The 12,621-nt window shown below is 49.8% G+C and overlaps 1 protein-coding gene across 9 annotated transcripts in view; it reads right to left on the bottom strand.

Annotated features, from left to right (window-relative positions):
* NRG2 (neuregulin 2) overlaps window positions 1–12,621 on the bottom strand; it is a 154,833-nt gene that overhangs the window by 40,818 nt on the left and 101,394 nt on the right. For all 9 annotated transcript variants that reach the window (XM_085590974.1, XM_031506032.3, XM_085590975.1 and 6 more), the window contains exon 3: window positions 2,865–2,983. In XM_085590974.1, the coding sequence (XP_085447100.1) occupies window positions 2,865–2,983 (119 nt within the window). The remainder of the gene's footprint in view (window positions 1–2,864; window positions 2,984–12,621) is intronic.

Below are 12,621 nucleotides of genomic sequence, written 5' to 3'. Positions count from 1 at the left end.
CCCTGCAGGGGATGGCACAGGGCACGGTGTCCCCTCGCTGTGACGGGCCTCGTGTCACCCTAAAGAGGCAGAGATGGCTCAGGGCTCACCCGGCAGGAGATGAGCGAAAACGCAGGAGGTTTTCTTAGCCCTGATGGCCACAAGAGTGCAAAGATGGGATGGAAGGACATGGCAGTGGGGAAAATGTGGAGTTTAAGAAAAGGTGGGATTTCTGAAGAGCCTCCATCCCACGTGAAGTTCTGCAGCACAAATTAATGCTCATACAAGAGCTGGAGGAACAGGAAACAGATGAAGGACAGCACCCCAGATATTAGGGGAGACAAGCAAGGGGAGTGATTTCCCCTTTTTTAACCAGGATCCTGGGAACCCCAATGTCCACAGACACCAGCTCTACTCAACCTAGCTGACAGCACCTTTGGAGAAGTCCCTCACACCCTTTGGGTGCACAAAGGAGAAAGCCCCAGGAGCCTGGCCAGGGGGTGCAGTGCCTGCCAGAGACAGGGCTGGGACCACCACAAAGAGCTAGAAGCAGAAAGAATTTTTTGTACAACTTGATTTTTTCTGCAGTGTTTGATAAGGGGCAGGGCAGTTGAGAAGATGCCTAGAAATTTTTTTGAGGAATAAAAAGAATCTGAAACAGTCACACCTCAGCTGTGCCCTCATGGACATGTGATATTAACATTAGACTATTCAATCCTGAGAACTGGGAAATGGACATTTTTCTAAGAAAGCATCTCATTCACTTCAAAGTCATAAAATCTGCAATATATTGCAGTATATTTTGACTAAGTCCAGAAGCATTTCCTCAGAAATTAACACCCTCACAAAGTTTCTCAATGCAAAAGCATTTATTTCTGAGCTGGGAGTTTTGTGGAAATGCTGGAATTGTAGAGGAGGGATAAGGTGAGGGTTTGGTTGAGGGGCATTTTCTAAGTGCCAAGGGGTCTCTGCTCTGCAACCATTCTCTCTAAAGATGTGGTGGTTTTGGTGACTTGCAACCAGATCTGTATGGCTGAAAAGCTGCTTTTCTGAAACTGAAAATTGGAATTGGAATAGAGCAAAGAGCACTTTGCAATGAAAGCCACATGAGGATCAGTGCTAAGGATTCTGAGGAAGAAGAAACAGGGGACAACACATGTGTGGATTCAGATGCCTTGAGGAGTTTTCTACTGAAAGGTATCACAGAAGAAGGGAACTTGCAGAAGTGAGGAAAGCTTGCAAGGCCCCAGGAAGGCCCAGCAGTAAGGGGAGAGGAATACTCCAGGACAGACGTGCCTACATTTTGGGAAGGCTGCTTAGCTCTGGGTCGCTCCAGGGGAAAGAGGGTACAGAGTGCAAAGGGGTGACGGGGACACAAAAGCCTCCAGGGATCAGCATCACCTCAGCTGCCCTTGCAGGGGGCTCAGCTGGCCCTGCTGTCCTGGCAGGTGCTGAAAACAGCACCAAGGTGTGCCTGCAGTGGCAAGGCAGCTGAGAGCCTGGGTTCATCCAGGCAGGGAATCCAGCAGATTCACAGTGAGATCTCTCTGTGTTTTTAGTCGGTTTTCAGGTCTTAACACATTTCTGGGCATCTCAGGTGTGAGCCCGTCCCTGCTGAGAGGGTCCTCCCTGAGCAGGGGGAGCTGACCCCTGGCATGTGCTGCCTGCCCTGCAGTGGCCAGGTGTGCATTTACCTGGTGTGGAGGTCAGAGCCCAGCAGCAGGCACTGCTCAACCACACTCCTCCTCTTGTGACAGGAGTGCTGGTGCTGGGGAAGGGGCAGCAGAGGAGGCAAACAGGGCTTTGATGGCTGCACAAAGGGACGGGAGGTTGCACATGCAGCTCCCATCAAACAGGAGCAGTTTATGTGGGACAGCCAGTGAGTGAGCCAAGAAAAAAAAAAAAAAAGAGAGCACTGTCTCAGTTTCTTACTCAGGACACCTTTCCTATCAGAATTGGACACAAACCCAGCAGAGCAGCAGGGCTGAGTTCACAGACACGGAGAATGAAGGCAGGGAGGTGTTAGTATGGGTGGCCCTCCTCCTGACCCTGCCAGCACTGGGATTGAACAGGCAGGATAACCGAGGGGGAGGCTGTGTGATGCTGCAACTTCGTGAAATAAAAGATTCAGGATGACAAACACGCTGAGGTTGAGAGAGAAAATACTGCCAGAAAGCAGCAGGAGAAAGCTACCTTCCCTCACACTGCAATAAGGCTGGTGAGAGAACAAAAAACTGGATCCCAGCAAGGGCTGCAGAGCCCAGAGCCAGAGCCCAGCGCTCACAGCCCAGGCTGCCACAGTGCCTGTTGTGAATGGCAGGAGGAAGAGCTTAGGAAATAGTCACCCCCTCCCCAGCTGTGCCCTCCCAGCTTCTGGCAGCCACTGTAGGGACTTTCTGAGCCGGAGGGTGCATCCAAACCATCGTGTTAAGCAATATAATTATTATGACCAAGATAATAATAAAACCACCTAACCTCAGACTCCATCCGCTGAGCTCTAAGAGATGGAGCACACACTCTAGGATGAAAACCAGAAGCAACTTCACTCATCACAAAGCTATGGTCTAATTACTTGTCTTCTGGTGAGTTTTGCTTCTCAGAAATTCTTTAAAAAATGAAAACATCAAGCTCACCAGCTTTCTTTCCTCCTTACCCCTTCTTAAAAAAATACATAGACTGTAAGTTTATTTAAAATGTAAATTAACCACATTGCCAGTGACAGATAACAAAGATAAACATTTATGCTAAGCTGCATTTTTCTTATCTCCCAAGATTGTTTTACTCAATATCCTGAAAGCATGAAACAAAATTCAAGACAGACCATGTGCAGAACCTTTCTGTGGAATGGCAGACAGCTCGAGACATTTGCTGGCTTCTTCACTTACCACTTTTCACATTCAGGCTGCCTTTTGCGGTGTCTTTCCCTAAAACGTTCTCCGCTTCGCAGCTGTACTCCCCAGCATCTTCAAGCTTCACCTTGTTGAACTGCAGTCTGGAAATCTTTCTGTTGAAAAGTACAGCAGACATTTCTTACTCGATTGCTGACCAACCTCATGAAGTGACAACCATTCCTGGCCCTGGGATGCTGCCTGGAGGGTCACCCCTGCTTGACAGGATGGGCTGCCTGAGCTTGCTGAATAGGCACTCAAGCCTGGATAGGATTTGGACAAGTCCCTTCCCAAGATCTCCTAGGTGAACATCTCCCTCTGAACCCACTGCTCTGAGCATGCTGTGTGGTTTGGTCTGACACCTCCTCTCATTCACACAGAAAGTCTCATGAGGAGTTGAGGCCCAGGGTCCCAGCACTCCAGCACAGGCTCTCCACACTGGAAAAAAGCCAACTTACTGATGGACAGTGGGATCTGCCTGCCAAACAGAGATGTGTAGAGGAGATGCCTGTTCTGCACCTTCCTCAGCAGGGATGCTGAGCAGTCAGTGCTCCACCGGCTGCGTTCAGCAGTGCCACACACTCAGCACAAACACCCACGGCACCCAGGGGACTCACCCCTTGCCAGCCTGCACATCCAGTCCCTGGGTTTTGCCCTGGACATATCACTGACAGCTTCATCTCGACCTAAAAAAAGGGCAAGCACCTCGTGTCCCCCAAATCCACACTCCAGTGGACTACAGACGTGTGTGACTGAGCTGCACACCCTCATCTTTCCAACCAGATGTGCCTCGAAAGAGCAGGAGAGGGTGGGTGTGACAACTGCCCGTGCCACCTCCCAGCCCGTGCCACCTCCCAGCCCGTGCCACCTCCCAGCCTGTGCCACCTCCCAGCCTGTGCCACCTCCCAGCCCTGCTGCTCCTCCATGGAGAGGGAGAGCTCTGCGGCAGAGCTCTGCGGCGCTGCGGGAAGGAGCATCGCCTTTCCCACTGGCTATGACTCATTCCCTGGGATGGCTCTGACTAACAGGCAAAACCTTTTGTTGCCCAGTTTAACAGGGATCTATAGGAGCCTTCAACACACACTGAGTGCCACTCATGAGACCGCAGTGGGACTCCTGCTGGTTTACTACATTTTCTTCCATTTTAGCCATCTTATCAAAAGCCACCTTGTCTGCTCTTCTCATGAGAACATCTCTGTTTGCTTTCTACACCAAGCTTTTACCTCAGGTCTGTGTCACTTTATTTAGAGACTTGGAAGCGCTGCCAGCTTTAGAAAGAGCTCCCAGTGGCCGATGTTGCTGAAGGCAAATATAATTCCATTTATGTGGAAAATAATCATTAGCCTTGGACATAGCTGCAATGTTACACGTGTCATCTGAGAAGGACTTTTCTTTGGGATGTGAAAATCATTGTCCATAGGAAGCCCTTCACAGAAGCACACTGGCATCTTTTTAACACCCTGACAAGCTGTTCTCCTGGGAGGCACGGCGCAAGGGCACAGCAGGAACATCTCACTAGTTATATTAGTAAATTAAAAGCACTTGGAGATGACTTGGTAGAGCTCCCAGGAAACAGGCGCTGCCCTGTTTTACAGGATGCGGTCAAGTGCTCAATTGCATGAGCTGGGGCCACATGTGAAGCAATTTTTAAATGAATGTTGACAGTATGCAAAGACCTCTTGAATCCCTCTGACTGTAGGTCTCCCCTAATCCATTTGTGCAGTGACTTGGGCCAACACATTCCAACATGGAAGCCTAAACAAGAGGGGTGATTCTGCCTTGACTCCCAGTGCAGCACCCTTCTCTGAGTGTTCTCAAGTCTCTCAGCACAGCCTGTGACAGCCCTGGGCATCGTGGCCCTCACTGCTGTGCTGCCTTGGGAGCCAGGTAACACACACGTTACCTGAGAGAGGTATTTAAGGGCATTTCAGGGCATCCAGTGCCTGTTGCTGCCCTGTGCCTGTTGCTTCCTGCACCTTGCTGGGAGGGATGAAGGTGCCTGACGGGGGCCTGGGTTCTGCTGGGCTGCAGCACCTTGTTCAGGAGCATGTTCCCCACTCCCTCCATAGAGGAACGTGTGGAAATGCTCATCAAAAGAGCGAGATGGCTCCAGAATGCAACTCCAAGACTGCTCCCAGCCCAGCCATTACTTTCTCCCAGCTGTCTCAACCCTCTCTGCCAGAATGCACCATTTATTTTACAAACCAGCTCTCAGGACAGGCTGCAGTGCAGGCAGCACATGCTGAAAGCAGCTTGGAAGAGCAAGGCTCTAACTCAGAGTCCATAGAAAACACCACCCTGGCACATCAGCACGCTGGGGCTCTCTGCCAGGGCAGAGCTGAGAGCATCAATGGACAAGCTGCCTTCAGCTGCCAGAGCACAGATGTTCTAATGATAACTGGCTGCATGGCAATCTCAATCCACAGCACATTTCACCAGGTGGAGCAACTGGAAAAATCCACTACTGCATTATATCACCTAGGTATGTGATCTTTTACAGATAAGGGGGTGTAAGTCCCAAAGATATGAGTTAGGGAGTGGCATAAAAGGAGCCACACTTGACAGACTCAGTTCCAACAACATGGTGAGAGATATTTGGTCTTTTACCTGGAACTGGAGGGGAATGTGAGCAGAATAAAGAGTGATGTTGGCATTGGGAGCATAGCAACATCAAGGTGAAACCAAAGGGGATTACTTTGTTTTAATGCACAAGACTTGTACTGTCAAAAGACCTTATTTTTGCCATCACAATTTGTTGAAATTATCCTGGACTGGAAGATCCCCTTGAAAAATCAAGAGCTTTTTCTTGCTTTTCATATCCCAGGCCAATGGTGTGGCACCTCTTGGTCTCCACACTTTGCTGTATAATGTCTGGTGACAGACTCAGGGGAAAGGAGATGAGAGTTGGAGATATGGATCAGCTTTCACGTGTAACATAAGTGCAAAGAGAATTTCCCTATTCCAGAAGCACTGAAACAGCCAGAGAGATACCTTGCTTCACAGCATTAACCATGTCCTTTTAATTAACACGGAAAATACCTGTGCACTGGAAGAACTAAGCTGAAGCATGTCAAAGGGACAAGTCCTTGCCTGATCTGTGTGTGCCAAGGGTGACCACTCTGGTTTTTGTTCTATTTTGCTATCTCCAAGTGCTCCTGAAATATCACAACACTCCTTTGGAAATCAGCTTTTCCAAGCTGTGTTCTTCGCCCTGCTGTCCCCAGGGGCAGGTGCTGTGTTCTCCTGAGGGCTGATTTCACAGACACACCAAAGAGTGGCCTCCAAGGAGTTACACTGGGCACAGGAGTGTGGGATGAAGGCTCCTGGGGACAGCAGGCTCTGGGAGAGCCCTACATGTGCGTTCACAAGGGTGCCTGGCTGCCAGACGATGCCATTCTTCTGGAGGAAGGCGCTGCCCCGGGCTGTTTGCTCAGTGAAAGGGCCAGGGTCACTGACAGATCCCATCATTTCTCTGCAGTGCAACCCTGTTGACATCTCTTTACTCCGGGGGAAAATCTGCCTCATTGTCTTCCCTGACCCTCAGCACATATGACTTAGCCACGCACTAATTATCTCCTGTAGTGCCAGTGGAGGGATAAGCCACGGGGAATATGCTGTCTGCAAGCTCAGAGGGATAGGATTCACAAGGAGACCTTCAGCCTGGCCAAAAGAAGATCCCCCAAAATACCTTTCTGGCCAAGAGAAAAGAGTCCCCCAGAGGGCAGTTTGGAGGGATGAGTAAATCACCCTCTTCGGTGCCAATCTCCAGACTACAATGGGAAACAAGGAGATCAGCCCTTGGCCAGGACCTACACAAAGATCCTGGCAAATTCTGGCTGGGAAGGGTGTCCTCATCGGCTGTAATTTAGACATCTAAATGTGAGCTCAGGCCCTGAGGCCTCCAGTGCAGTGAGAGGAGAAGAAACAGGCCCTGCATCTGAGCCAAGGAGGAACTTCCCATGACAGCACTCATGTTCCCACCAGCACTTTGGTCAAGCTTGAATCATTCTTCCCCTCTTACCTACTGCCAAGTGGAAATGGGGCCATCTCCCCAGGTCATCTCCTCACCAGGCCATTCATGTCAGAGCATGGGATCAGGAGAGCAGCTGCCATCAGCTGCCCCCTTGACACCTACACTGAGGACTCTGTGCTCCCCTGGGTGAGTCCAGCCACTTCTGCATCGTTCTGGATAAGAATAGCTCCAGGATTACTACTGTTGTAGTGGTTTATTAGACTTCTAAAAATAGGGCAACTAACACATAAGTAACAAAGAAGTCAAGGAATGAGGTGAATGAACAGAAATTGGAGACTACCCTATATGTAGCCCCAAAATTGTCAATGAAGAGCACTGCACATAGTAAACACACCTGGAACCCTAGGAAAAGGAAATTCCCAAACATGACCCTTGCAAAGGACACACTGGATGCCCTGCTGTGGTCACCCATTAACTCCATTCCCCTCTGTTTGCACGGAGAGCCAGCAGCAGGAAGTACAGTGGCACTGATGAGAGCAGGAGTGCCATCAATTGCTGCTGCATCCTGCCAGAGATTTAATTGGTGCCTATGTGCTGCCCTGGCACTCTCACCGAGCTGCATTCGCCCTGAAAGAGCAGGTTAATGATTGGCAAGAAGATTCAGGATATCCATCTTGCAAACTACAAGTGCTGTCCAGCAGCCATCAAACACTGGGCAGCCCCACTGGGGCTCGGGGGGGACACGTCCATCATCCCCAGCACTCAGTGGGTTAATTCAGGCAGAGGGAATCACTGCAATGCAAAGGCAGTGTGGGGATGGTCATGGCAAAGCCGCTTTGTCCGGCAGGGCAGGAGCAGCCAGGAGCAGTCTCTCCCTTGCACAGCCCCCCTGATCTCTTCCCTGCCCTCCAGCTGTGCTCAGCAGAGCTGGGCAGAGCTGGGCAGGGCGGCTGTGCTCGCAGTGCTTGAGGAAAACAAGTGTCCAATGCTGGCTGCTCTGTGCTCCAGAGCATCATCTGGCCAGCTCAGTATCAGCTACAGAAAGAACAAATGGGAAAGGAGACAGAAATGCCCTCAAGCAAAGCAATCAAATAAGAGGGGTAAAGACAGGAAAGTTTGGAGTTTTCAGCTTGGCCATCATCCCTTCTCTATCTCCCTTCCTCCCCTCACACCATCTTCTGACCCGCGCTGTGCGTGACCTGCTGGGATGGTGGGAGACAGGGAATGTCCTTGCAGCGCCCAGGACAGAACCAGACATCCCCTGACCCACTTTACCTGCTCTCTCCTACCCCTGTTCCCCAACATTAAAGTGCTGTTCTAACCTGAAAAGCAGATTTGCCCCTTCTGTGCTCAGCAGTGCTGTGGTCTCTCTGTGCCCAGGCTTGGGACAGGCTGATTTTAAGAGGAAGACTCGCCCAGTCCTCACTCTGCAGAGCTGACACTGACACTGGTCTCAGAGTGAGGCGAGTCACTTCTGGGTTGGACAGTGTCAACAAGAGGGGACAAGATCGATAAGTACACTCCAAAGAGCAGGGTCACTTGTGCAACCCCTTCCAGGCTCAAATGCAGCCAGGGGTGTTCTGGAAATGGGAAGAGGTGTGGGGCAGCACAGGCAGTGACACACAATCACACCAGTGCCTGGCGTGGACTTTGTGGCTGCTGTGTTGAGAGGCAAATCCCTGTGCAATGCTGCTGCTCTCTGTGCCAGGCCAGGCCGTGGCACCTGCCAGGGTGTGACGTCAATAAATGAGTAAAAGCTGCGTTTTGGGCTCTGCCTGATGCACAGACCCAATGTCACTGCAGGGTCCTTTGTATTACTTCTGGAATTCAAGGCAATTGATCCATCCTATGAATGCTTCCTCCAATCCCAGTGCCAGGATTTTAATTTCTTTGAGAAAATGTAGGTCCTGGAGCAGTACTCTGCAGCCAGCTCCCAGCAGGTTCTTTCCCTGCTTCCTGTGATCTCATACAGAAGCAGTCCCAAGACTTCCCAGGGACTTCCCAGCACCAAATGTGGAACAGATTCCTCATTATCCCAAAGAGTGTGTGACCTTAATACAGAGACAAGGTCCCTTGGTCTCACTACCTCAACAACCAAACCATGAGCTGCTTCTGTGGCAGGGAGGGAAAAGAGGGCCAGTGCTGCTGGGGAGAAGGCACAGAGGTCCTTGTTTGGAAGTGTAACACATATTGGGTGGAGGTTGATGTGCTGGGCAAATCAGAGGCAGGACCAAAACTTCAGGGACTGCCAGAAGTAGGGAGGAAGGCCTGAGAGGACCTTTAAAGCAAAGAACATTAGTTGTAAAGAATCAAAGAGCAGAGGGAGGTGCCATACCAAGAGTAGCTGTCATGGGGACAGCCCTGGACAGAGCCCAAAAATGGAGATGAGCAGAGCCAGGCTGCAAATACTGATACCAGGAAAAAGTATTTTGGGGAACAGAAATAATGGGAAAGGGATGGCACCTTCACATGGGCAGGGAACTATTGCTCAAAATCTCTGTGAAACACCACTGCGGTTGTACAGAGCACATACAGGAGATCTAGATAAAGTTTTGGGTCTCGTCGTGTCATTCTCTTCTCCCCAGGCCATTTTCCTGCAGCTGGTACATGTCATAGATCCTCAGCAGTGTCTGCTCCGTGGCAAATTTGTGCCTGCAGGTCTGTGATGTGGTGTGCTGGATGAACTTCCAGCAGCCTCAGCCCTCACCCCAGCCCTCCTCCCCGAAGGTAAAACATTTTAACTTAAGTGGGATGAGTGGGATTTCAGCTCATGTCTCAGTGAGGGCCTCGACCTAATCTGTGACATTTTGCAACCAGAGTGGGCGAAGGTCTGTAGAGAGAGATTTTTATTTTGTTTTTGTAAGCATCCAGCATGGCTGGAAAAACCACACCAAATTTCAGGCACATAAAGCTCTTTCAACCTCTAAGTTTGCAGAGCCCAGCAGCTGAAGCAGCCCAGCAACTGACTGAGACTTATTAGCAACTATAATGCAGTCAAATTTGATTAAATGTCCACTCCCTGATTCTCTCAGGAGCCCCAACTTGCAAAGTCTGTGGATTGTTTGAGCTCAAAACCCAACTGCTTCTCCTTTCAGTTCTCAAATTCCCTGGTTCAGTCCCAGGTGCATTGGCCAAGATGATGTCCATCATCTCCTCTAAAACAACAAGCAAACAAACAAAGGAGATGCTCTCCTTCACACCCCCCTCCAATGAAGTGCCTTCAGCAGCTAAAACCAAATCCCAAGTATTGGAGACTTATAATGACATGTGAGAGTTAGCAAGGCAGCAGCTCCCCTGGTGATTATAACAACACCGGTGCTTGAGAAGAGTCTTCGCTTCAAGGCATCTGGAATTGCTCTTGCAAGATCCATTGTCAAATGAGCTTTTTCCTTTGTTTAAAAATGTCAGCCCAAAGACCCCTGCCAGAGTGGTGGTATAGCCTGCTTGGGTTCACTCTGGCTCCCACAAGGCTTCAACAGTCCTCTTTGCCCCTCCTTGTCTCCAGGCTTAATTAGGAAATCATTTATCATTATTGGCACTCTCGTTCCCCTGCTGCTTTGGCATTATTTTTTTTTTTTTTTTGGCCTTCATTCCAGTGCAGTGAGCTGTACAGGGAAGACCACAGCCCCATTCATTGTGGGTGGGGAATAATCTACAATTGGGAGCCCTACAAGGAAGACCCCAGCAATGAATCTGCTCAAGTGGCATTGCCTGAGGGACTACTGTACAGAAACAGGAGAGGAGGGGATCCCTTGGCTCCACTTACAGGCTAACAATAGGGATTCCTGGTGATACTGAAAGTAGGACACTACTCCCAAGGGATGTCATATGGTCAGCCTGTCCCAAACTGAACTGCCAACCCTCCCCAATCAATGATACGCCTACTTCATCACCCCAGCAGCGTCCCTTGGTAGAAGAGCACACAAAGGGAAAGGGCTGTAAGGACAGGCACAGCTCAGGGACCCCCAGGCTCCTGGGCTCCAGCTGAACATCTGCATGTCCCAGGCTGAGCTTTAAGCATGAGTTCAGGAAGGGAAGGTTCTCTACACCTCCACAAGCAAAAACTCCCTTGGCTTCCTCCACAACTGGCACTTGACCATTTGCCAGAATAGTCAGAAAGTTAAAACCCAACCTGAACTTCTTGGGAGCCTCAATCAGACCTCAGACACACTCAGCCAAAAATGGCATCACTTTAGCAGCCTGGGGGGAGAGCCATTCACTAGGCTGTATTTCCACTACCACAGGCAATTCTTTCTGGGTAATTTCTCTGGGTTTCCCATCAACTGTGTTTTATTTAAATGGAGATGGAGATAAAATTCCAGCCAATAATTTCTTCCACCTTAAAGAGGTTTCCCCTCCGTGCAAGCCAGGCTTGCCCCAGCCTGTCACTAATTACAGATGGAACATGAAGTTCAGAAAGGAGGAATCAGAATTGTTCCCCTCCCTCCAGCAAATATCCATTAAAAAAACTTGACTCCTCTGCCTGATGGCACCAGAAGCTTTGCCGGTAAGTTTAAAAAGAAGAGGGAAATGATTGATGGAAAAGCTGAAGAGCTGACATGTAGTTAAGTGCTCCTCTCCTCCTTACAACATATACATCCCTTATTTTGAAAGAGATCCCCTCTTCTAGAGATCAAACAAAAACCCAATCACCAAAAAAAAATGCTTCAGTCATACTTTCTAGTTAGAAACCTCAAGGCTCTTTAAACACACAGGGAAAAAAGCCAGGAATGAATCACAGAGGGCAACCATGTTCTTGTCTCCCATCCTAACCCTCTGCATGCTAAAGATCTCAGTGCTGGGGACAGATTTCAGCTGTGCCCAGCTCTGCCAGGGCCTCACAGTGCCAAGGGAAACACTGTGGACATCACTTTGCTGGAGGGCTCTTTTGGCTTGGCTCCAGCAGAAAACTCAATCAGGTCTTTGGACTACACTTCTGAAGAAATGATACTGTGCACCTGGCCAGGTCCTGCACAGCCTGAGAAGTTTTCGCCTTGTGTTCTTTCCCTGTGAAGGTCCCTCCCCAGGGCTCCATTTCTGTCCCTCTGAAATCCCCACTCTGAACTGAAGGGAAGCACAGAGGATTATCTGGAGACCAGTGTTATCTCTAAGTGGAGCCAGATTTATAAATCCCATTATTCTTAAAATAATCGTTATAGAGTAAGATGTCCTTTCAGAGATTTACAATTTGGGATGCTTATCCTCCCCTGGAGTCCCCTCCCAACAGGCTGGAAGTAATGCTCTGCACCCGTATCACATGTCCCTCCACTCAACTTGGCCCAGACAGCTGCATAATGAAGACATCAAAGTCATGAGGGCTCTCTCAGCCCTCAGCCTGCTCTGAGCAGTTTTTAGTGTTTGTTCCATGCAGTCAAGACCAGAGGGAGGCAGGTCCAGTGCCAGTGGCCACTCTGCCTTGAAATTTTCAGTTCTGGGGCCCGGCAAACATGGTGCAGGGGACAGAGGTGGGAATGCCAGAGTGGGTGTGCACAGACCCACCCAGATCCTCTCAGGGAAGTGTTCCTGCACTGCTAAACAAGGGGCAAATGCTCACTGAGAGGTAATTATCCCACAACTGTCCCACAGAGCAACAGAATCATTTGGGTTGGAAAAGCCCTCTGAGATCACTGAGTCCAACCATTCCCCCAGCACTGCCAAGGCCACCAATGAACCGTGTCCCCAAGTGACACATCCACACAGTTTTTGAGCACTTCCACCATTTCCCTGGGCAGCCTGTTCCAATGCCTGGCCACTATTTCAGTGATGATGTTTTCCCTAATA

The sequence above is a fragment of the Lonchura striata genome, chromosome 13 (assembly GCF_050655825.1).
Source record: "Lonchura striata isolate lonStrDom1 chromosome 13, ASM5065582v1, whole genome shotgun sequence".
In the NCBI taxonomy this organism is placed as follows: domain Eukaryota; kingdom Metazoa; phylum Chordata; class Aves; order Passeriformes; family Estrildidae; genus Lonchura; species Lonchura striata.
The sequence above is the reverse complement of the archived record's forward strand: the minus strand, read 5'-3'. Positions and strand labels throughout refer to the sequence as shown.